The sequence below is a fragment of the Pseudopodoces humilis genome, chromosome 10 (genome assembly GCF_049639895.1).
Source record: "Pseudopodoces humilis isolate 2021_Gansu_Grassland_sample_001 chromosome 10, ASM4963989v1, whole genome shotgun sequence".
NCBI classification, from domain to species: domain Eukaryota; kingdom Metazoa; phylum Chordata; class Aves; order Passeriformes; family Paridae; genus Pseudopodoces; species Pseudopodoces humilis.
Genome location: NC_142209.1, coordinates 12,688,558 through 12,712,266, shown reverse-complemented (window position 1 = coordinate 12,712,266; position 23,709 = coordinate 12,688,558). Strand labels below are relative to the sequence as shown.

The 23,709-nt window shown below is 35.8% G+C and overlaps 1 protein-coding gene across 2 annotated transcripts in view; it reads left to right on the top strand.

Moving 5' to 3' along the window:
- The window catches only part of LOC102113734 (uncharacterized), a 45,121-nt gene that overhangs the window by 2,940 nt on the left and 18,472 nt on the right, over window positions 1–23,709 (top strand). The window contains exons 2-3 of one of the 2 annotated variants that reach the window (XM_088060588.1): window positions 10,181–10,429; window positions 16,825–16,863. In XM_088060588.1, the coding sequence (XP_087916714.1) occupies window positions 10,181–10,429; window positions 16,825–16,863 (288 nt within the window). Of the gene's footprint in view, window positions 1–10,180; window positions 10,430–16,824; window positions 16,927–23,709 lie in introns of both variants that reach the window. The other variant, XM_005520937.3, reaches the window with a different exon arrangement.

The window sequence follows — 23,709 nt, the reverse complement described above, 5'->3', positions numbered from 1 at the left end:
AATTGTCTCAAGTGTAAATCTATGCCCCAGACAGTACATTACCTCACAGTGGCTGTAGATTGCCTTAGAAAAAGGATACGTTCACTATCTTGCTAGTAAGATTGGTGGGTGGCAAACAACTGATATAAAATGTGGCACTGTTTAGAAGTTACAGATGTAGTTACACTTTTTTATAGGAGCTACATGTGTCTGAGAATCTGATGGTGAGACTTTGTACTATAGTAGAAAATTATATTCTTACAGTTTTCTAACTGCAGAATACTTGGTGCTTACCTAAAGCAGCATCCTCAAAAATGTATCACTTGTCAAAATGGCATATGCAGTATCATCCTTGTCAGGTTTTGGAATAAAAATGCAAAGTTTGAATTGTTCATGCTTACTTCTGTTAAGTAGGAAGCTCTCACTTGCACAGTTGTCACTTCCTTTTTTTTTGAGTCTGAGGAGTGAAAATGGCACTCTCTATAGCATTTTATTATAATTCAGTAGCACAAGGGCTTTTCTTCCTGTAACTGAAACATTACAACCTTTGTCAATGTCATGTGCTGAATTGTTGACATCTCTTCAGGATTGTTTTGGTACTTTCTATTGAAACTCTCTTCATCCCCTTTGTATGGTAGTTATATACCCATTAGAACAGGATTTTGTATGTGTGTGTTTTTCTTTGTTAATTTGTGTTTGTTGTTTTGTTTGGGCTTTTTTAGGGATGGTAATAATTAAATTCAGGTGGCTTGGTCAAGTAGCCAGGGATTTCTTGTAAAGATGTGCTGGTTTTGATACCAAAAATGCATAGAATCTTTTTGTGTAATGTTGCTTTCTATGTAATCTTTGGGGAAGCTGAAATTAATAACAACTTGATGATATAAAAAGTCTCAAATGATACCCTCCAATTAAAGAATAAAATTAATTGCAATTCCATTGTTTGGGAAGGGCCATCAGGATGCAATTACTAAACAAAATCAAGTATTTATATTAATTTTGCATTACTCAGGTTAAACACAGTATTTTATCAGTAGTTAAAATGTTCTTTACAGAAGGTCATTCAAGATTGCCCAGCATCATTATTATAGGTACTGTAGCTGGAAAAACAGTCAGGTACTGCTTAGAGCAGCTTTTGGTCAAACAGCCAAGGCCTGGAGGAAAGTAATACACACACAGTCCTTCCAGACTCAAAGGAAACCACTAAAGTATCTCTGTCCTCATTTCAGGGTGTTTCATAGATAATGTTCCTGATACTCTGCTGTACCTTTGTCTGAGTAAATAAATTCATAAAAGTAAGTTTTGACTGATTTTTACTTTGCTGATTGCTTTAAGACATTGCATCATTTGCATTGCAGCCACTCAGGACTTCTTGTATTGTTCCCAGCTCTTTTCACAACAAATAGACCTCCTGGCAAAAAGCACAGAATCAGATTGCTCCACTTTCATTACATCAGGTTGTGTTGGGTTTTTTTTCATCAAACTGCTACATAAATTTAATGCTGAATGGAAGTATTTTAACATTCCATTATGTATTACTAATCCAGTTCCTTCTTAATTATTAATCCCAGAGTTGCTTATTCTCACTTTTAAGCTTAGCTGTGGTCAAAAAAATACCCAGTGCTGCTGGACTGGAATAAAATGAGATTTTTCTTTTCAATTCAATGGCAGTAGAGTCAAGCCTTTATTTTTTTTTTCATTTTCTACTGTTACTGCCTTTTTTTTTTTAATTCATGCCTCCTGTTTCTTCATGGCTTTGGTTCTTAAGGAAATTTATGGAACAGTGGTCCTGGTACCAAGACCTATGGCACTCGCTGCTATTAATCTTATCCTGTAATAAGAATTGGCTGTTTATTTCTTCCCTTTGTTTTATGTCCTAACCATTTTTTTTTATTCTCTTGAGGCTCCGCTTTTCACCCATGGTTACCAAGTTGCCTTAATAGCCTCTTGTGATGAACAAAATGCCACCTTTATAAATCTTTCTGTCTCAATTCATACACTGTTTCAGTAGATCTGACCTTGAGAAGTTGTACTTGATCTTTGGGGGCCTCCAGATATTTAACTTCTCTCCTGTACAGAATGTGGCCATATCCCAGGCAGCTGGGTGTTTGTAGACAGTGGAACAAAGCAGTGTCCTCTCCCAGCCTCACTAAACCTGGTGAGCTCCTACCTTCTTTGCTTTCTTCCAGCTTCACCTCCTTCCAGCCTGGTGCTGTTTTACTCCTTAAAAAAGACTGAATGCTCTACAAGTGTTGTTCTAAGGGATACTAATAAATGCATCTGGAGCAAAATGCCAGGCCAACTTTTGCCTACATCAGAGTCTACACAGTACAGAAATATTCTTCTTTTTTATGAGGGAATTTGCTGCTTTGTCTCTGCTCTCTTGTACACCTACAAATCTATGAGGTCAGATTTTTATATGTTTGCTGGGGATTTTGCCTTATATTATGGCATATAAACTGTGATTTAATAGCAGAAAAATAGCTTCCTTTCTCACACTGGATTCTTTTTGGTAATCACTGTATTACTGATGTGTTACAGATGAATTTTAGATGTCCTTCACTAAGTCTAAGTAATAAATCAATTTAGGTTTCTACCACTGTTTAATAATTAAAACTTCTACGAGTAAAAGCAGAGGCACTTCATGTGTATGCTTTTAACATTCCTTTGCCATTAAGACTTTTAAATGTTACAAGCGTAATTGCCCAAGAGAAGAACAAATGATTTGTAAGTAGTTTGAAATTAACAGAGAAGCAAGCTCCAGTATATATAATTTTTGTGTTTCAGTGTGTTCCTTTAGTGTAAAAGAATTATATTAAAAAGAAAAATAAAATTTAATATTAAAAAAATAAATTGGGGGGTGGGTGAAAGAAAGCCAAGCTTTATCTTTCATCCTTCATGCAGCAGATTTTAGTCATCATACCTTTTTTTCTTTGCCAGAGCTTGCTAGCATAGTGTTTTGGCAGCGTTGAATGGTGATGTCACATGCTGCTGTAACCTGAATTGCAGCAGTTCCTCATGCCACCCAATGGGGAGAAAGGAGGTACTAATTCCTGAACTCTCTTCAGTTCTAATGTTTATGCAAAGTACAGCACAGAGAGTAATACAAAATCCTTGTTAAAGGGGAAGCAGGGAGAGAAAGGGGAAAGCCCTCTTTGTGGCTTTGCAGCAGTTTCATAACTTGAAGGTCTGTTTGTCATTCTTAGTGCCTGAATGGAGGCACTTTGCATTCTAATGCGTAAAGTTCTAAGGCTGAATGTGCAGTGTGAGAGGAGGGGCTAGAGAAGATGTTATTTGTCATAGAAACTGTTAGAAAATGCATTTTAAATTCTAAAGATGACGTGGGGAAAAAATAAGCATTTATTCAGCAGTATTCTTTATTGTTGCACTAAGGGGAGCTGGGTTGTTGCTATCCTTGGAGCTCATGAACACAATTAGTTACCAGTAGGACACGTGGGTCTCAGCCCTCATAGTGTCAGGTGGTAGTGCAGGAGGAGGATCTGTCATCATTCACAAGTGCACTTTGCAAGAAAAGGGCACTGGTATGATGTCAGAAATTACCCATCAGCTTGAATTACAGTGTCACAATGGTAATTATTGTACATATATTTTCATTGTGTAAAGCTATGAGTCACTGCAAATCACAGTTCTCTTTATCTTTACAGTATTTTAAGTGGCTTTGACTTACTGGCCTCATGTTCAACTGCACATCTTAAATTTGCTGTCTGTCTACATAATTGGATGTTGGCTAAGTATAATCATAAATAATTTATATAACTTATTTTTAAGTCAATCTTTCATAGGAATGATTTTGATAATGTTCTAATTAAGTACAAAATATGGGCTTAATATTTTATTTTCTTTTGATCATTCCTTTTTGTGGAAGTTTTATAGAGGAGAAAAAATTTGTTGTGGGTTTGTCACATTGGGAGTATTTGTCTCATTTGTAAAATATTTCCAAATGTCTAATGTTAATTAATCAATGTCATCCTTATCAGATAGAGTGGTCTAAGTACATGTTTTAAAAAGGAAGGAAATAATATTTTTGTTCAGTCTGTTTATTTGCTGCACATAGTAAATATCCTTAATAGTTATGAAGTTAAAGTTTCTGTCCAGGTATGGTAAGTATTGGAAGTCATTTCAACTGAGTTAAGGGAATAGAATGAAAATAATTTAAAACTGCTTCACACCAGCAATTCTTCGTGCACTATTAACTGCTCAGATCTAGTCACAAAACATTATTCTGAGGAGAAAAGGTTTAGTGAACCCTAGAAATTGGATTTGATTTATGCCAGAAAATCTGCCTTTTCACTGCTTGAGATTTCTATGGAAGGAAGCCACAGTCTTTAACCAAATGGTTTCTAAGGTAACATCTTATAGCAGAGCATCTGAAACCAATTTGGTTGTTAATGAGAAATAGTTCTCACGGTGGTGGGAAAGTGGGGAGTGAAAGAAAGGCTTCAAGATTTGGCAGTCTGTCTATAAAGACATTTAAATAAATGTGTGTTGCTGCTCTGCTTATGAAATTTGTACATGAATTACACATTCATAATTGCCTTCCAAATGTATAGGTCTCTTTCTGGATTTTATTGATAGATCCTGCATGAATAAAATATTTGACTACTACTACTACTACAGATGAATAATATAAATAGCTGGCACTTTTCCAGTGGAAATCTCTTCACTGTTGCTGAAAAGAAAATTTGCATTTTTTGGGGTGATAGTTATTTCTGCTGCCAGAAATTCATTAATGAATTGGTGCCATATCAGAGCAATAGCATCCCACTGATACCAGATGCCACTTGCAGACTTTCTGGGATTGCCACGAGACATATTCTGAGAAGTTACTCTTGCACCTATTCTCTGTTTGAGGTTCTGAGGAGATAAATGGTGGGTCAGTGAACAGAAATGTGTGGTCATTTTACAGTAGATGATCTGAATATCCTTTACAGTCAGAGCCTCTTTGGGATGGAGGGAATACAGTGCTTCTGTCAACAGTGGCTCACTGCCATTTCTTCCTTCCTCTCAGGAAGAGAGAAAACCTGCAATTCTGGCTTCCCTTTCCCTGGATACATAATAAACACGTAATGGCTCTATCCTACCCTCATGCCTTGAGGCAAGGCTGTATTCCTGCATTTGTATCTTGGTGCCTGTGTAGACTTGCCTGAGTAGAATTGCAGAGTTTAAAATCATGCTTACTTTTTTTTGCTTATGTTACTGAACTCTATTAGTGTGTTCTGAGTTGCACAGGGGAAAAACACTCCCAGAGTGACACCTTTGCACTAAGCAATGGATCATATATAGCAGACAAACAAGCAAACAAAAGAATGGGAAGCATTACCGAAGTAAAACTTAGATACTAAAAAACTTAAACCATTCATAATCCAAATAACTTCTACAGAGGCAAGAGAAATTTGCATTAACTGACTGAGTTTTAGTTAAACCAGTGTGCTGCTTTTGCTCTGACCAATTATAAACCATTGATTACAAAATGGGAGTCTGCTCAGTGTCTTTAAGTTATTGTTGATGGTGTCCTTCCAGTTTTTCCAGAAGCCCTTTGTCTCCATAGGCTCCATTCCCTCAGGAGTAGCTGCCCTATTTTATATGCGCATTGGGTGCCAGTCCTGTACTCTGAATAAAATATCCAAGTTACTTTGTAAAAGTAATTGTTATTCAATGTGGATCTCTTACCTTGAAATAGTCTCTGGTTGCCTCATGAGAATTGTAGAGTGTGGTAACCTCATAGTGAGATTGACTTTAGTTTCACCTGCTGCAGAGGGAAGCACTACACTCTAGGAAGAGAGAGGATCCTTGAATACTGTGTCATCAGAAGCTGCATAGGATTTTCAGAGTAACTGACCCTGTTAAATAAAACTATGCCAAATAGTTTACTATGGCAGTAAGAACACTTGGGTTTTAGTGCTGGAGTAATAGAAAGTTAGTGTAAAATTATCAGCTTGTCTGAGAGCAGCTGTAGGGATGGTGTTGGGAAATGTAACAGAAAGAATGGCTTCAGGAGAAAAGTTCATGGAGAAGGTCTTTCTGGCTCTTTGTTGACTGGCTAGGACACAAGTGTGATTTTATTTTATTTTATTTTATTTTTTTTAATTTGAATAAAAGCATTTATTAAATCAAATTATTTAACTGCTGCTGCTAAAGGGGGAACTTGTTTTGCTCCATCCCTTTTAGTGGGTTTCCTCTCTGAGGAATTATTCAGGTTCATGAATAATTCTGAAACTGTACTCTCTTTTTTTGGCCATTTAGCAATCTTAGTCAGCTTGTCAGAGGATCATATGAATACAAAATCAGAAGGAGGATATAAGACAGACAGCAAGTAAGGATTGTCTGTCCTTGAGCCTTTCCTCGGAAGAGGCATGTGGTTTTGTGAATGCATTAACAACCTTGAAATGTGTTATATGTTCATTTGCATTATGTGTTATGTTTTATCGTTTTATCGTCACATTTTCTCATAAGGTAATTTGGAGATCAAACTATATGAACACCAAAAAATTCAATATATTCATAAGATGTGTTTTATTGATGTAATATTGAAATAGCAGAAATAAAACTAATAGAATCAAATATTTCAAGCCCGGTATGATATACAATACCATATATACACAATGAGTGTGTAAAAGTTGAAAAAAGAATGCTTGAGCTTTTGCTTTTGAGAGTTTTTAAGTGATTACTTGGAGATAAAAAAAAAGCACGGAATGGTATTTTTACAGGTGTTGTCCTTGTTAACTCTTTAAAATTTACTACTGATGTCAGAAGATCATTAATCTCTGATGTGATCTCTAAATATTCTGGCTGGGGTTTCACCAGCTGGAACTTTCCTAATGTTATTTCACTGGAATCAAGTAGCCAAAGTTATTCATGTCACTGGACATTTTTGTATATTCAAATGAATAATTGTTTCACATTGCCACAGAGAGAGGGAGAAAGCAGGGAGAGAAAGCAGATCCTGGCTCTGTTTTGAAAAACTGTTGGTGCTTTGGATCTCTCTCTCTGTAGTTCTGAAGCTTTGTGAGGGAGAACAGAAAGTTTAATGAGGCTGAGCTGAGATTGTGCATAAATCTGGCAGGGGGGATAGCGGGTGGCTCGTTACTTGTTTTACATATTTGGTGGGGTCAGGGGTCAAGATGTTGCTGATTTTCTGTTTTTGAGGTGTTGGGAGTGGTGTTGCTGAATGACATGTCAGGTTTTTTTCCCCTGTAGCAGCTGCATTGTAAACAGGAGTCTGTCTTTCTAATAATCTTTGTATAATTTTATGGGTTGTCAGAACATTCTCTCACTCCAGTTTTGATGGCAGTGTTCTTCAGGGTACTGAGAAAGTGGTGAGTAACTGACAAAATAACAGCGTAACCAATTAAGCCTGCTTTCCATGGATTTGTGTCCTCTGACCTATCCATATTTTCACTGCAGTATCCTTGTCCCTTACAACCACCAGTTTTTCACAAAATCCATAGGAATGTAATTGTCTTGCACGTCTTGCAATCTGTCAAATTTGGCTTAGTTCAGTCAGTGAGGTAACAGTGCTATTTCCCTAGGAAATAAGTTAAAATATTAGCTAAAAAATAGGAAGCCTTCCCAAACTTACTTACATTTGAGATAGTTTCTTGAAAGGAATTCCTATTTCTTATCAGCAAATTCTAGGGAAAAAATTTATTAAATATTTTTAAAAATAGGAAAGGGATGGAAAGGGTGCAGGTTCATACTAGTTTTAAATGCATGATTATATTCTGTCTTTAAGTATGTATGTTCAGTGTGAATTACATCTCTGTGAGCAAAGGGGAATGAATCCCAAACCTGTAAAAATGTTAATGAGTTCAAATAGCATTGTTTGAATTTCTAATAGAAAAATAATTAGTAAGTTCAGTCACTTTATTTTTGTCATCTTTCTGTATTTATGACTTGTAACTTCTTTAATCACATGTGTGAACACAAGAAAACTGTGGTTTCTGAAGATGCGAAATGTTATATTTGTAGCAAAATTAACTTATCAGCCTATTGTTCATGATGAAGTTGGCTTGCAAAGTGGTAATATTAAATAATTGTTGATTCCTTTTTAATTACTGTGTAGTGCACCAGGACTGTTGTAGTTCATTTTTAGACATAGAAATTGAGATAATTTCCTCCAGCTTGATCTTGCTGTCTTTATTTCTTGTGTAACGAGTGTGCATACCATCACTGAATGGGGAACAATAACAAAATTATTCTGATTTTTCCTTCTTAACCACTCTCTCCCTTTAAATTAAAGGGTTAAATTAAGAAAAAAAAAAAAAAGTTGTTTGTCCTTAATGTTCTTACTGAAATCCATTATGCATGAAGAGTCTGAGTCCATTTGCAAGACCTCTAAATGAACTCCATTCATTCTGTGCTTAGAAATGTCCATTCAGCCAGAAACAGACACAATAGTTACAACCTCATTTATTTTGCACCAGTACCAGCATATTAAAAGTGAAGGGTTTGTTGTGAAGAAGTATAGTAATTTTTCTGTGCTAGTTATATAATTCTGTAATAAAATTCCCGTAGGATTTGAATAATGTAAAATTGCATATATAGTCTTTGCCCATAATTGTAATGTAGTAGCATTGTAATAATCTAAAATTCTTAAACTAAAAATTCTTAAAATTCATGAGGATTTTGAAATAGCTATTTTGAAAACCAAGTTGACTTAGCTGAAGTTATTTTGATGTAAAACAAGTTTTAGAGACATTTATTTCTAGTTGGCTCAGAAGTTAAGCCAACTAGTAATTATTATTAGTGGCTTTGAAAAAAGAAGATTTAAAGTTTTGTCTTTTAGAACATGAAAACTTTGTTTATGTTTGGAAAGTAAATTACTTATGATGTGCATGTCAAAATTGTAGGGATGTAATATTACAGTTTCATCACTTCAAAATCCACAAAGATAAGTCAAGAATTCACTACTCCACATTTTGTTGGTCTCAAATGAAAAGTGAAAATTGTCCTTTTGTGATCAGAAGGATGTTGTGATCCTGGATGTGTTTGGGTGGGAGATCAGACCATGTTGTATCTTAGTTTAAATGACTTTGAGCATTGAAATAAGTACCATGTTTGGAGGGAAAGAGAAGCATAAGAGCAGGTACACATTTCACTTTAAATAATTCTTTAACCTGGGGTCCTTTATTCATTTATTTAGATTTAGCAATGGCTGAAGCCCTGTTGCGGTGGCCTGTTCAGGGCCTTGTCTCAAGTCTGTGAGGAGCTGATTTCTTACTGCCTGTTGTTTATGGCATGAGGGCCTTTAAGTACTAATCAGCTTGGAAGGAGGTGACTTTGGGAACTGACTGGAACTGGCTGAGCATTTCCTCCAACAAACTGTAGAAAATACTGTTTGTGGGAAGTGTGTGGAGTGAGGGTGAATGGGTGAGGGGCTTATGGCAGGAAAAACAACTAACAGGAAAGGGTAAGTAGAAACATCATCCTCCTTGCTCTCAACCAGTTCTTTATCTGGAGTCCTCCTGCTGGTTGCTCTTCCTGCTGAGTCTCCTCCTCCTTCCGTCCCCTTGACATGCAAAATACACGTCCGTCCAGTGAATCCCCACACGATGACAGTGTAACAGGATTTTGTTACTGAAACTCGCTGCATGCCCATTCTGTAACTCGTTTGTAAGATTCCATTGTTTTGGTTACTGCTGAATTTGACATTATGTGAATGGCACCTGCACTGTGGCCCAGCCTTGGATTGTACAATGCAATAACGATCTCAAGCTACCAGGAGTTCAACAGAGTAAAGATTCCGGAATAGATTTTTGCAAAGTAAATAACTTTAAAAGTTGTTGAGGTTTTCATGTTTTTAAAAATATTTTAATCTATAAATGTTATGCTTCTGTATGAAAATTAAGAGACATATACTAAATTTCCATAAAGTATGTTTTCTCTTTGATGATATTCAGCCTACCTCCTTGAATCACTTCTCTGCATTTAAATGCTGTTGATATTTGATTTTGATGGAGTTGCTTCTGATCAGCACCATCTTCTCCCACTTCATGTATTTTCCAAGCCTAAAGATCAGTCAGTTCCCATTTCTTTACTATTAGGAAATGAAAATTAAATAAGAAGGTTTTCTGACAATATATTAAAAAAAAAAAAAAAAGAAAAAGGAAAAATTTAAAACAATTATAAAACATGCCACTCATAATTCACTGCTGACAATTCACTTCTGCTTTTGTGTGTTTAGGTACTTCCCACCAGGGTGGCTATTCCCATGCCGCAGTGGTCCATGCCCTGAGGAAATGTGGCATTCGTCATATTGACACAGCAAAAAGATATGGCTGTGAATCGCTTATCCAAAAGGCCATCAGAGAGAGTGGTGTGAAGCGAGAGGACCTCTGGATAACTACCAAACTGTGGCACAGTGATTATGGCTATGAAAACACAAAAAAGGCCTGCTTGGAATCATGTGAAAGACTTGGTGTTGAATATCTTGGTATGGATTTTTACATATAGCTCATTTATTGTGCTTTCCATGGGAGTACTTGCAAAGATGAATAAATTCTGAAAAAAATATTTTTTGTAGTACAGATGGGTCACGAAACCCAAATTCTACCTTTATTTACACATTTGCAGGTATCTTGTTCTGCTCTCTAGAAGTTCACATGCATGCAATTGAGAGTCCAGTGTTTTTTCTTGTTGCAAAGGTTTTGTAAAGGTATTTTTTATTGTTAAATTATTTGAGGAGCAACTACATTAGTTTTCTATATTTTGCTAAAAACACTCAAAACCTATGAAACAAGGATTCATTAGCTTTACAATAATATATTGGGAATGGGGTGACAAAGATGCTGGTGTCTTCTGTGATCTGTTTTCTTTTTCTCAAGGAATAGAGTCCTTTCTAAAACCTACTTTGTAGATCTTTTAACTTTTTAAAATTCTGAATACCATCTTTGGTTTGGTCTGTTTGATGGAATATTCTTTGGAGAAAATGTTAGAAGTATCTACAAGAATTTAGAAAACTAAAAGCTTCACTAACAGTGCATTTGTAAATTTACCCGGATCATAAACTCCTTGTCAAAAATGTGATATTATTACTCCCTTATTAGATAGGCAGAGTTGCAGTAATGATGCCTATTAATTCTTTGCAACAAATCATGGGAGAGGAGGTACATGAAAATAAACATGATATTTGCTTATTTTAGCAATATACTTCAATGAGGATGTGAATTTTGCTGAATTAATAATGTATAATGTTAATGGCAGCTGTCTGCTGTATTCACTGCCTTTTTTTTTTTCTTGAGTACTTTACAAGGTGAACAGTCTCTTCTGTTAAGGACAGAGATACTTGTATGCACATCTTTGGCTCCATTCTTTCTGGAAATGTGTTCCTTAACTTCCTCTACAGGTACAGAATAATGCAAAATGAATGAAAATTCCTTTTTGTTTGTCCTGTACAAATGCAGGTCACTGCTATGAGACCCTCATAAACAAAGTTGCAAGCCCTGAGTTTCTCCTTTTAATTGAGAAATAACATTATTCCTCTTCTCTGTTTTTTGCTTGTTACATTTTGTGTTTGCTTTCTTTTTTCTTCTGCTTGCTCTGGCACTGGTGCTGAATGTTGATGAGAGGAAAACTTGACTCACTTCCAAGAAGTCATTTGCAGTGATTCCTTCTAGTACTGTAAGTTGTACTTATTATCTCAGGTAGTAGATTGGACTAAATGCTCACACAAATACAGAGTTTCTGCTAAGCAGAAATTCCTGAAAGAAGAAAAAGAATATCTGAGAGCGAGAAATATGCTGTCACCATGTGAGTGAATCCTTGGAATGGCATAAACAAAACTTGTTTGTCAGATGTGTTCAGACCTGAGACTTCTTGTGCACATATTGCCAAGACCAATTTAGGAATGTACGGCTGCCTGCACTATTAGTCTCCATACTAAATTTTTCCTCTTTTTATATTTTTGTTTTGGTTCCTTAATAACCTCGTCTATCTTACCTCCTTCTTCACCCTTCTTACACTGATGTGGAGATGTCTCAAAAATTTATAAAGCTGTTCCTGAGCCACTTAGTCTGCTATAGTGACCTAAATCAATGGTGATCAAATAAATCAGAATTCTCTAATTTCATTCTATGGTATTAAACAAGTACGTGGGGGTTCACATCTTCTGTAAAGATACATAGTTTGTAAAGAAAACTGAAAGATCCTAAATAATATATCTGTGATGTTGAATCTTTATGTTGGAGGGAAAGTTAGTTATTCAGAAGAGTGCAAAAAGAAAAAGCTACAGGAGCCCTGGCAGCTAAATGTGCAGCTAAGGTCTTTGTTAATTTTCTTGATTGTTCTTATGAGTTACCCTGTTCATCCATAAAGACTGAATAAGAAACCTGAGAAATAATCTAATAGGAATTAATAAATCTGTGCATTATCAGCATATGGAATGTGAACTGTTGACAGCAGTCACAGCTTTTTAAGAGAAAAAGTGCTCCATGTAAAATACTTTTTATGAAGCCTTTTCAGTGAACACTTTTCAGACAAATGGTACTAGGAGACCAGTGTTCCAAGATTTTTATTTGAGCTGGTAGATTATATATCCATGACATGATGGAAATTTGTATTATTTGTGGTCAGTGGTTGTAACAGATACTCTGCTCCTTGCATTTTCTAAATGTGATCCTCAACTAGCAGTCACAGTAAACCAATATGGAATGGGAGCAGATTTTACAGGTTTGGCAGTAGCAGAATACATTCCTTTGGATTTAGATCCAAGCTTCTAACTTCTTGAATGCTGATTTGAGGGTTACCAAATTCATAAACAATTTTATTTTCCTTTTGACTATTCCAAATTTGTCCCATTCAGGCAAATCTGCCCTATCAAAAATTCCCAGCTGGAGCTGGACAAATGCACTATCAGCATCTTCATTATAATAGACGAACCACATGAAATTAGTTTATTATCATAATTCAGATTCTCAAATGCTTCAAAACACTTTGTAGATTGTTTCACATTGATCCTTCTTCAATAGAAGCAAACACAAAACAAAACAAAAAGGATTGAGAGAGAAAAAAAAATACTTCATATCAATATTAAGTACAGTGACTGTTGAGAAAAGCAAGGAAATATGATTCCCAGCATTAAGACAGCTGGGAAGCATTGCAGAATATGCTTTTGCTTTTAGACTTCATAGAAGGCCGGGCTTGTTTTTCATAGGACTTCAAATTTGACTTTTAAAAAAACATTGTATTAGGAATTTGCATAGAATTGCAGAATTTTATTTCCACAACAACATCATGTTTGCTTTTAAATGTGTAAAATGGCCCTGTACTTTTCAGTTAAGAGGAAGTGTGTTGATTGTAGGTGCTGCAACCGCTAAGAAGCAATAAGCCATTCTATTTTAAATGTCTGTGTGAAAGCAACTCAAGTGTTAGTTTTTTCTGCACCACTGTGCATTGACATTTAATGACCTTCAGGCCTCTGCTCACTGCTGCACCATTACAGCCTGACTGTCTGCAAAGGATGTTTTAAAAAGCTGTTAAATACGAAACCAGATTGTGAAAGTTTGGAGGTTTTTTCCTTCTTTCTCCTGATACTGTGAATCAAGGTGGATTTTTTGATTTAAGATTATTTTTTAAAAATACATTGTTAGAAGGCATCTCAAGATATTGATTAATCTTTCCCATGCTACAAGACACCAACCTCATTCTCAACAAAAATGTAGTCTTTTCTTAAAAACCTTCAGTGATAAAGTTATATATTTCTTGATTACTATAACTTTAAGCTATTTCAGTCAATTATTTAAAGCTAATTTCTTGCCTCCAAAAGGAATTTAAGAGTGTTTGTGTTCTCACAGTAGCCCAGGAGGGAAAATACTTTAAGCAAAAGAAAATGTGTGTGTGGGTGTAAGGTGTGAATGTGTGTACAAATAAAGATGAAATCACAGACCTTGGTTTGTGAGGCGCTTGTTTTTATTGGCCTGCAGGTATGAGGGAAAGTTTTCTAACAGCTGCAATAGAAGTAAGGTCCTGGCTGTGCTGGGGTGCTTTACACATGACTGGCAGAAGGACTATTCTACTCTTTGTCTATGAGATAAGGCACCTTTGCCCCACATCTTTCATGAACACTTTTTGCAGTCAGGAAGACTGTACCTGGTGATCCAGGAGATGCTTTCTAGTCCTAAATGCCAATATTTTAAAATGTGAAGTAATTTTTATTTCAATGAAAAAGCCTAAATTGATGTAAACATAATTAGATGATATGGGCATGGTGTACCTGGTAAGAAAACCTTTCTACAATAAAGGACCAACAGCTAATCTTGTTTGCATCAGAGGCCTCAGACACTAATACAGAGAAAGGGGATGTGTTGTATTTTCTTGGATGTCCAAGGCCAGAGATCTTTCAGTTATCAAAGCTCTTGAAAGTCTTTCTTTGGACAATGTTTCAGTTTCCTGAGCTGAGTACAATGCATCTATGTCTGTGGAAATCCATTATGTAACTCTTTCTGTGAGTATTTGCAAACTCTGGTGTCTAACTGAATTGTCAGGCTTTTGAAGCAGTAACTGGTGGTGAAATTCTACAGAAGTTTGGTTATTTTTGCTGAATGACTTTTTTTTTTTTTTTAATAGTTAAGCAGTTCTTATTAGTCTGGTTTAATTCTGGTGTAATTCTTACATTTTTCTGGGAGGTAGGTATCAGATCCCAGTAATTTACACCTGCTTATATATGACACTTGCTTTATACAAGCAAAAAAGTTTAAAAACAAACATGGCAGTCTCTATGCAGTAAGTAGCGCCAGTAGCATGTATCATTTTGGATCAAAATGAACATTTGATATTAGCAATTCTTAAAGGTAATCCTTTGGGTTTATGTCTATTATAAATCAGTAGAAAGTTTATTGGCAACAGGATGTGAGTACTCCTGAGTTTTGAACATAACTTCACCAAATGCTTTAATCAATATCCCAATACTAGTTTTCAGTTAAATGTCACAGAATTGGTTTTTATTCCAATACCACATATTGGTATTTACTTTTAACAAATACAGCTTCATTGCTCAGAGAAATTAGTAAAGAAGTAATTAGGTAGATTTAGGTCAATAAGACTGCATATGGAATTGGAAGTGGATTTTATGGATAAAATGGGAAAGAGCGAGCAACTTTTTCCTTAAATGTGATGCAAAACCAGATGCTGCAGGTGATCACATATGAGTGATTATTGGCTTTTCTGAGCTAGTGTCTTTAAAAGTCTGAGAGTTTAAAATTGTATTTAAATGGGTGGTTGATATCAGGAAGTGCAAATGGAACTTGTGGATTTTGTGATACATCCAAAATAATGTTTTTCTTCCTACATCTCTAATGTATTTTCTGTACAGAATTCTGTACCGTTCTAATTAGATTCTTAAGGTAAGTAAAGCACTTAGTTGTTGCAATGATGTACCAAAATTGGAGCTGGTATATTATAATTAATTTCATACTACATTTTCATCTTAAATCAAGGTTGAAGTTGTATTTTTAGAGGGACCCATGGTTAGAGTAATCATTAGTGTAATCCTTAAATTGTGAATAAGAGGAATTTTCTTCTTTTTTTTTTCCCATTTTGTGATGATTCCCAAAGCAGAGGATCTGTATTTTCACAAAGAAGTCCTGTAAATGAACGGCGTCGTGTATTCAAAGAACAAAACACTCTTCTCATTGCAAACAAGTTGGGTTTTTTAGTTCTTTACTCTATTTGAACTGCCAGAAAAGGAATATTATAAAAACACTCTAAAAATGGTACACATTGCAGTCATCTATTTATTTTCTTTTCCCGTTTCTCATCAGACTAATATATGCAGCAAAGGCCAAAACCTGTTTTACTTGGATACCTGCAGTTATCTGTTTAATCTGCAGTTAGAATTTAAATAGAAATGTAATTGTTTTCCAAGTATCTCTAAATTTCTCCTTCAGAATGTCTAACAACAAACTTGTAAAGGAGTTATAGATTTGTGATTTTTTAAATTTAAATCTGATTTGGAACTCTTGAGTCCAGTACATATACATTTCTTAATTTATGTTGGAAATGCTTCCTTTTTCAATCGAAGGAGTCTTCTCTTGCAGGAAGACAGCGCACAAAGAGCCTCCTCACAAGGGACAGTGGAGGGGCAGCACTGCTCCCTTCTCTCTGGTGACCAGTGACCCAAGGGATGGCATGGAGCAGTGTCAGGGAAGGTTTGGGTTGGATGTTAGGAAAAGGTTCTATGATAATTTCATTAGCAGTAAATCTTAATTGTGTTTGAAATCATGCTAATATTCAAAAAAATGTAATAAAGCATAATTTTGTTCTATTAAAATACGATTTTAAAAAATTTCTTTAAAAATTCACAAAGGCTGACATGAAACTTAGACAAAAAAAACCTGCATAAATAATGTGCTATAGTTTCCAACAGAAATTCATAATTATTCTTTAGAAAGGAAAAAGACAGACCCGCTGCTGAGGTTGTATAAAATATCTGCAGAACTGTCAAACATATTTATCTTCTGTGAAATGGAAGACTTGCAGCACTTAATAAGTAGTAGTCCACCCATAAGTCCAGTGACCAAAATACTTTTGATTTAAACTTTTTGTTATGTGTGGAAAGTTATGTTAAGTGCATATGTGACCATGAAATTCTGATTACAGTGAACTAAACATGTGGAACACGTGTGACTTCGGCTTCCCTTAGCTGTTAATGTGATGTTATAGAATTAATTTATTGCAACTAACTGGATGCATCCAGTAATGACTACTGAGTAGTAATTGGAATTATTATGATGTGTTAGGGGCCACTGTGGAGGGAAAATGCTGTCTCATGTGGTTTGATACATTTATTTTTTGGACACTTTAATAAGCAGTCTGGTTCTGTTTCTTTTTTAGATCTTTATTTGATTCACTGGCCTGATGCACAAGTTCCAGGTAAAAGCAATCGAGAGGTCCGAGCTGAAACCTGGAGGGCGATGGAAGAGCTATATGAGAAAGGTGATATAATAACAAAGCCTGTCTTAGAAGAAGGAATTATAGTGTGCTTTGGGATTGGGAGAATCATAGTGAGAGATGTTAAAAAACTTAATTTGAACTGGATGCTCATATTTCAGTGGAATTTGGGTGTGTAAGTTTTGAATATCTCTTTGAAAACTGCAGTATTATTAATTGGGTCCTGCTGTTGTCAGATTCTGTCCATGAGATCAATAATGATATTTCTGAGGAAATCTAGTGATTCATTGAAATCTCTATGCCACCACAGAACACCATTGAATACTACAGAACATATTTGTAATAACCTTCTCTTTAAGTATAAATCATGCCAAGTTTTGTCTCCATTAGATCTTTTTTATAATTGAATGATACCATTTTCCAATTTATCCTAAGTTGTGCTATTTTATAACTGTATTTGTGTTTTAAAAGTTAACAAAATAAAATGGCTAAATAAGGAACAAATACTCAACTGCAGATTCTTTGGTACTAACTTTCGGGAAAAATTTTCGAAGAATGGAGCTACTCTCTCAAGTTTGGATAACTCACTTTGATTTTCAGTGCACAGCAAATTTCTGTATATGTTCATAGCTATAGGAAGAGTAGACTGTAGATTTAAGAGGAGGATTTTGCTCCTGAAGTATGCAGAATTATTAGAAATGATGTGAGAGAAGATCCTGTCATGCCATTCTTGGGCCATGTGGACCTCCATGTTTAAAGCTTCAGAGAAGTTCCACAGGTGGGGAGAAGACTTCTTGGGTAAAGCAATCTGTCCACTGACCCAGAGCTACTGAAACTAAGTGCTCGTAGCACGGGAGTTGTACAAAGGCAGTTACAGGCTCTGTGTCACTACCAGCTTTCCCAGAGCCTCTTACACTGCAGTCCTTTGTTTACTTTTGCTGTGCCTCTGCAAACACAGAAGTGAATTATCTTTGTACATCTTTTGTTCTTTTCATATTGGGCATAAATTGCTAAAAGTGTTTTCTACCATGTAAGACATTACAATATTCAATTTTTAAAGAAGTGCTTCACTGACCTAGTATTTCAAAGCATGAATAGCACATACATCCAAAGATGGATTATTCCACAATGCATTTCATGTTTCCACTGTGAAGGTTTTTTTTTTGAGGAGTGTTTAAGTTACTGCATGCCATTTGTGCCTAGATATGCCATCCTAATTTGCTGCAAACAGGTTGTATTTTCCACGTTCTATTATTATTCCTATCCTATGGGTGTCATACAGGATCTTTCTTTCTCTGTATCTTCCTAATGGAAAAGACTATAAGCAGTTCAGTGGTCTTTTAATAAGTCACTGGAAATACTATTGCTGTCCTCACAAACAGAGGGGAAAATTGCTTTTGATCTTTGTCCCGATGCATGATACCTCTTTAAAGACGTCTCGTGCTAGATTTATTTTTCCTGTGGTTGCATTACTTCAATATTGGTACCCAATGTGTTTTTTTCAATTTCCATGTTGTTACTCTCAGTCTTTTTCTGAATTTAAGCATTCTGTAGACTCATGATTTGTTTAGCTGAGGATAAATTTCCAGCTCTGGTTGTCGAAATTACCTCAGATCATTTACAGGGGAAGGAAAATGTAATGGTCTGGTTAAGTCAACTGCCTTAGAACCTTAACTGCCACACTTTTGCTTTAGGGGATACAGACTGTGGATGTCCTGACCATAACTATGTGCTCCTGAAATGACATGCAGATGTTAACCACTCTGGAGTTAGAAATGCAATGATTCCTGAGCAAAATGTTAAATAATTTGTTTGCATGGTTAACCACTAGATTTTCCACTGAAGATTAAACACTTGCTGCATATCTTTGTGACTTGCAATGTGTTACGTGAGCAACATGGTAGCCTTGGTTTGAATTAAATGTAGGATTTGGACAAAATCCTTACTTGAGGAAGATAATAAAATCTTCATTGATTAGGGGAAAAAAGTACAAGTTCTATGAACAAGGGAGTTCTTTGTCTTCTCTGAACTTGACATTAGTTTAGTTCAGGTAGTCATTGGTTCGTGTTTGGAATTCTGTTACTTTTTTTTGGGGAAATGTTTATTCTGGAAAAAAAAATATAAACTAAATGCTTCACATTCCAAGACTGACATTTTAAACAAATAATTTCCTTCTGAAATCAATTCACGAAGGTAATATTGAATTTATTCAGCTTGGTGGTGGGTTTAGTAGCTAGCTGTGTCGATCCTGAAGAGCATCTGAAAGTGCAGAGACAATAACAACCGTCCTCTGTAGAAAAAAAAATTGGTATTGTGGAACTGTCTGCAAAAGTCATGCAAGAGGGTTAAAGGATGTCAGTATTGACCTAAGTCTTTGATCTGGCTGAAATTACCAAGAATTTCTTTAATCACTTCTCTCTATTCACAGATAGTTTGAGTGCAGTTATTTGTAAATCTCATTCTTCAATTTAAATCCAGGTTAGTATTTATTCTGCAAAATCCCATCTACCTGGGGCAGGAAACATTATTTTAAGGTACTCTAAATGATTAATTATCTATTATTATTTTCAATTACACTAGAAAGAGAGTAAATAAACTCTTGGTACTCAAGACTGTAAAAGTAATGGAGGGGTTTTTTTAGTGATTATATTAACTTTTAGATTGGTCACATTGGTCAACAGCTGACACAAGCAAAATACCAACTCCATCTATATTGAAAGCTTGGAGAGGATTTTTTTTAAGTTATGTCTACAAAGATTGATTCAGGTTCATCTGAGAGCCCACACAGCTGCTGGGACACAGGGCTGTCATATAATGCCTTGCAGGGCTCTGGCCTCAAATGTCTTCCTACCTGAGGATAGACAGAACTTCTGGGTCTCTGCCCAATCCAGGCAGTGTGCACTAATTTATAAGACCATGTCCCCAGATAATATAAACTTTGTGCAACAATTTTTAAAAATCTGAATATTTTTCAGAATTATTAAAATAAATATTTTAGGAAGCAGAAGATTTGCGTAAAGAATTAAACAAAACTCATACTATACTGAGTCTGATTTTCATAAACTCCCAAGTACCTCTGGCTGTAGAGGCTCTATTGCCGCAGGTTTATTGCTATTTGAAGGCAGCAGGTGCCATTGAACTTGTGGAATTGATAGATGTGCTTTCATTGAGATGTGTGGGCATCCTTAAGTTTACTGTTTCTTAATCTGTAGCTGCTTAGTAATGCTACTTGTATGTTCTGCTAATGCAGGTTTGGAGTTGAGCTGTAACATCAGAATATTATCATAAATAGAAAGTAGTAGTTTCAAGTGATGAGAGAGATCCTTTGCTATCACTGAAAAATCCCCTCTCTGGCTTACCGCTGTTTTTTTGTTTCATCAAAAGGGATTTGAGGTTAGCATTTTCTGAAAGACTCTTTTGTCCTGATATGACATGAATTGGAATTATGAATTATTTAAAATGATAATCTGAATAGTGTTTGTAGGGATCTGGTTACCCTCTCCAATTGATTGCTCACCATACTGAAGTTTTGGGCTGCACTTCTTGCATCCAGCATGATTTGGAAACTAACTGGATGTGGTTGCTGCCCCAAGGCTGGAGTCTTAGGAGCACTTGAAAGAAGGTTTCATGTTTTAGCACTCTCCCCTGTGCTTGAATCCACTGTTCAGCTGCCTAAGGCAACTGAGCAGCTATCTCAAGATTGCACTTCAGGTTAAAAACAATTTCCCAGAATCCTCAGGGGTAAGTGAGCATACCCAAAAACACTCCTAGGGATTCTAAAGCCAGCGTTGTCTTTTACTGTAACACTATGACATACTACATTAATTATCTGTGTTAAAATAACACACCCTGGAAGTTTTACTTGTTCAGGTGTTTTAATCCTTCTGAATTGCATCTGGAATATGGTCCTGTGTCTTTCTGGTTTGCCCTTGAGCTAGCAAGTTTTTGCTAAACATACTTACCTTTTCTCCTGGCCAAATCCTTCAGTAGTTTCTTAGAGTCTATTAAATGTTCTACCAGCATCTTTCCCACTTGAACCTAAAATTTGTATTTTTATACCCTCTATCTTCTCTTTGCTACAAAGGCAAGATTGTACTTTTAGTCTGTTTTTGTAGTATTCCTAAAGTATAAACAGAGCCAAGTCATTAAATTCGCTGGTTTCCATTAATGTTTTTCCAGGAAAAAATGTGATAGAGTTCTGGTCAGCAAAGGTAGATAGATATTTAGGTGGGTAGATATTTATGGTGGTAGCCAAACCTATAGCAGTTGTATCATTCCATATCATTAATCAAACAGGCAAATTTTATGCACATTTCCCCAAATCATACAGAAATTATTAGAATGCTTGTTTCTCATAGTGATGAATTACAACGCTGCTTTATTCATGAGACCTTCATGTGCTGATTAAGAAAGAATTCAGTGCAGAGATTTCTGTTTTGTCTTACAGCCTAACATACGTCTTCAGACCCTGGGATTTGCATGCATTTAGGCCTGACCTTGCCTCCAGAGGGAATTGTGCCAACTCTTACAGTAGCTCGGTAGCTCGGGGATCAGAATTCTGTACCTGGTCTTGGTAGTCAGCCCCAGTGATCAGATTTTTTTAATGAACAAATTCTTGAGGAGCTTCTACTGATCAGCCATTGCAACTTCTTAATGTTGTGAGTTAAAAACAAGTGAATGGCAAAGAAGAATTATTTTCTTTACTGGTTTTAGAATTTTAGTAGGTACCTGAAAATATAAACTAAAGGAGTTAGAATGGAATTTAGGATAGTGTTTACCTGAACTAAAAACTGCCATTAAAAAAATCCTGTGAGACTTCTGATAGCCCAAACTGATAGCTCTCTATTCATAGCAGAAAAGATCTTGTTGCTAAACTGACTTCTAGTACCTCAGGAAAACATAGTTTTAATAATTAGTTTATTTAAAAGCTGTTAAATTCTTTTTTTATTATTGTTATCTTCTCTGACTTTTTAATCTGCTCCAGTTTGATTGGAGCTGTTTCACAGGAATCAGATTACTCAGGTCACAGTCAGAGTGAAGAAGACTATCTTTACTGCAGTGCTGAGAGGTAGAGAATTCTAGACCTGCGTCTTTGTTCAATAGCCTGCATTTGTGTTTTCCTTTATAGAGTCATGGAAAAAACAGTGCTAGGGAAAAGGGAGGAAAAAATTTCTAAAACTTGGTCAGTGAGACATTTGTGCATAAGAACTGGTTATTTCTGTTGTAACAGCTGAAATCAACTAGAATACTTGTAATATCAAGGCTATGGTTTAAATTTTTGTGGTCTCAAAATTGTCCTTTTGTGGAATTATCTTCTCCAGTACCTCAGAGCAGAGGCCAGGCTGCCTACAGAGTCCATTCCAAGATACATACATTGAGTCATGTATTCCTTTGACAGCTGCAACATTCCTATATAGGCATTTGTCGACTGGCAGATGAAAGCAGGGTGGCAAACTACTCTGACATGGGGAATAGTCACTGTATGTGCTCACTGGTAATTGGGCTGTTCCTAGCAAAATGACCCTTTCCATAAGCAGTGTCTTTGATGACCTTGATTTTGACATTGTGGCTAGCTCATCATCTCAGCAAGCTTTTCATACACATATGCACATGATTACTCGTCCCTCTATCTAAAAATGCTGGGAAGAATGAGGGCTTCCAGCCAGGGCTTTTTGCCTGAAGTTGGCAAGAGTATACTGTGGTGGTTGTTGTGGGTTCAGATCCCACTAGAACTTACAGCCATTTTATTGAAATTGTTTGCTTATCTTTTTAATGTTTAGCAGTGCAGCTTATGCATACACAAAGTATTCTTACTTGCATCAGAAATTCCTTGATGTGTCTTGACATATGTTTATGTTGTGATTATGTGTGTGATTTGAAGAGAATCTCATAAAGTAACAGAAATCGTTTTTGTAACTTTTTTCTTGCAAAAAAGTTGTTTTTTTAAAAAATTCCAAGTGAGAAAAGATATCTAATCCACCTTAATATTCTTACCATCTTCACTGTTTGGTGTAGAGAGTTCTGTCATCATATTTTCTTCCTCCATTATCTATCTGTTCTTAAAAGTAGGAAGGAAAAAGGTTCAGTGAACCAAATACAGTTTTTGTGCAGGTGGCACATATTTCTAGCACATCCTTTGCTAGGTGACATATTCTGCTTTAATTCTATATGATGAACACCTGACAATTCGAACTTGTGTTATAGCTCCACAAAATGTTTGCCTCAAGTGTGTTTATGGTGGTAGAAGTCAGATGTGAATGTTCATAAGTGGCACTGAAGTTTTAATAAGCAAAAGCACATAACTTATTTACCTAGAAACGGTTCTTTTTCATGTTGATAATATTCTGGCTGCATAAATGAGGATGTCTTGTGGGTTGTTATTATGAGAAGCACAGTTCAGAGATGTGTTTTCATGGGGAGGTGGTTGCAGATCGGTGAGGATTTTGGTTTTGCACCACACCCTCTTCAGCAGATAAGACAGCAATAAAGACATGGAAAAAAAATGTTGCACATATTTATGTTAAAAATCATACAGAAACCTTCATAATTTTAGTATCTTATTTAAAAATAAGAAATTACCATAGGAAAAGTTCTTTTGGTGCAGATGTAAAAGTGAGAATGAAGCTAAACTTGCATTAATGTCTGTGCTCATTTGTTTTGCTCATTTTTGTTTCTTCATGTCAAGGACTTAATGGGTAATTCTAAGTGTAAAAAATAAACCTTCAGAAGACTTTGTTTCATGACTTATTGTAGTATATGGTTTATGCCTTTTCTGCTAGCAAGTGAATCCTTTTTGTCAAAACTGTAAATAAGCAAGCTAAGCAAAAA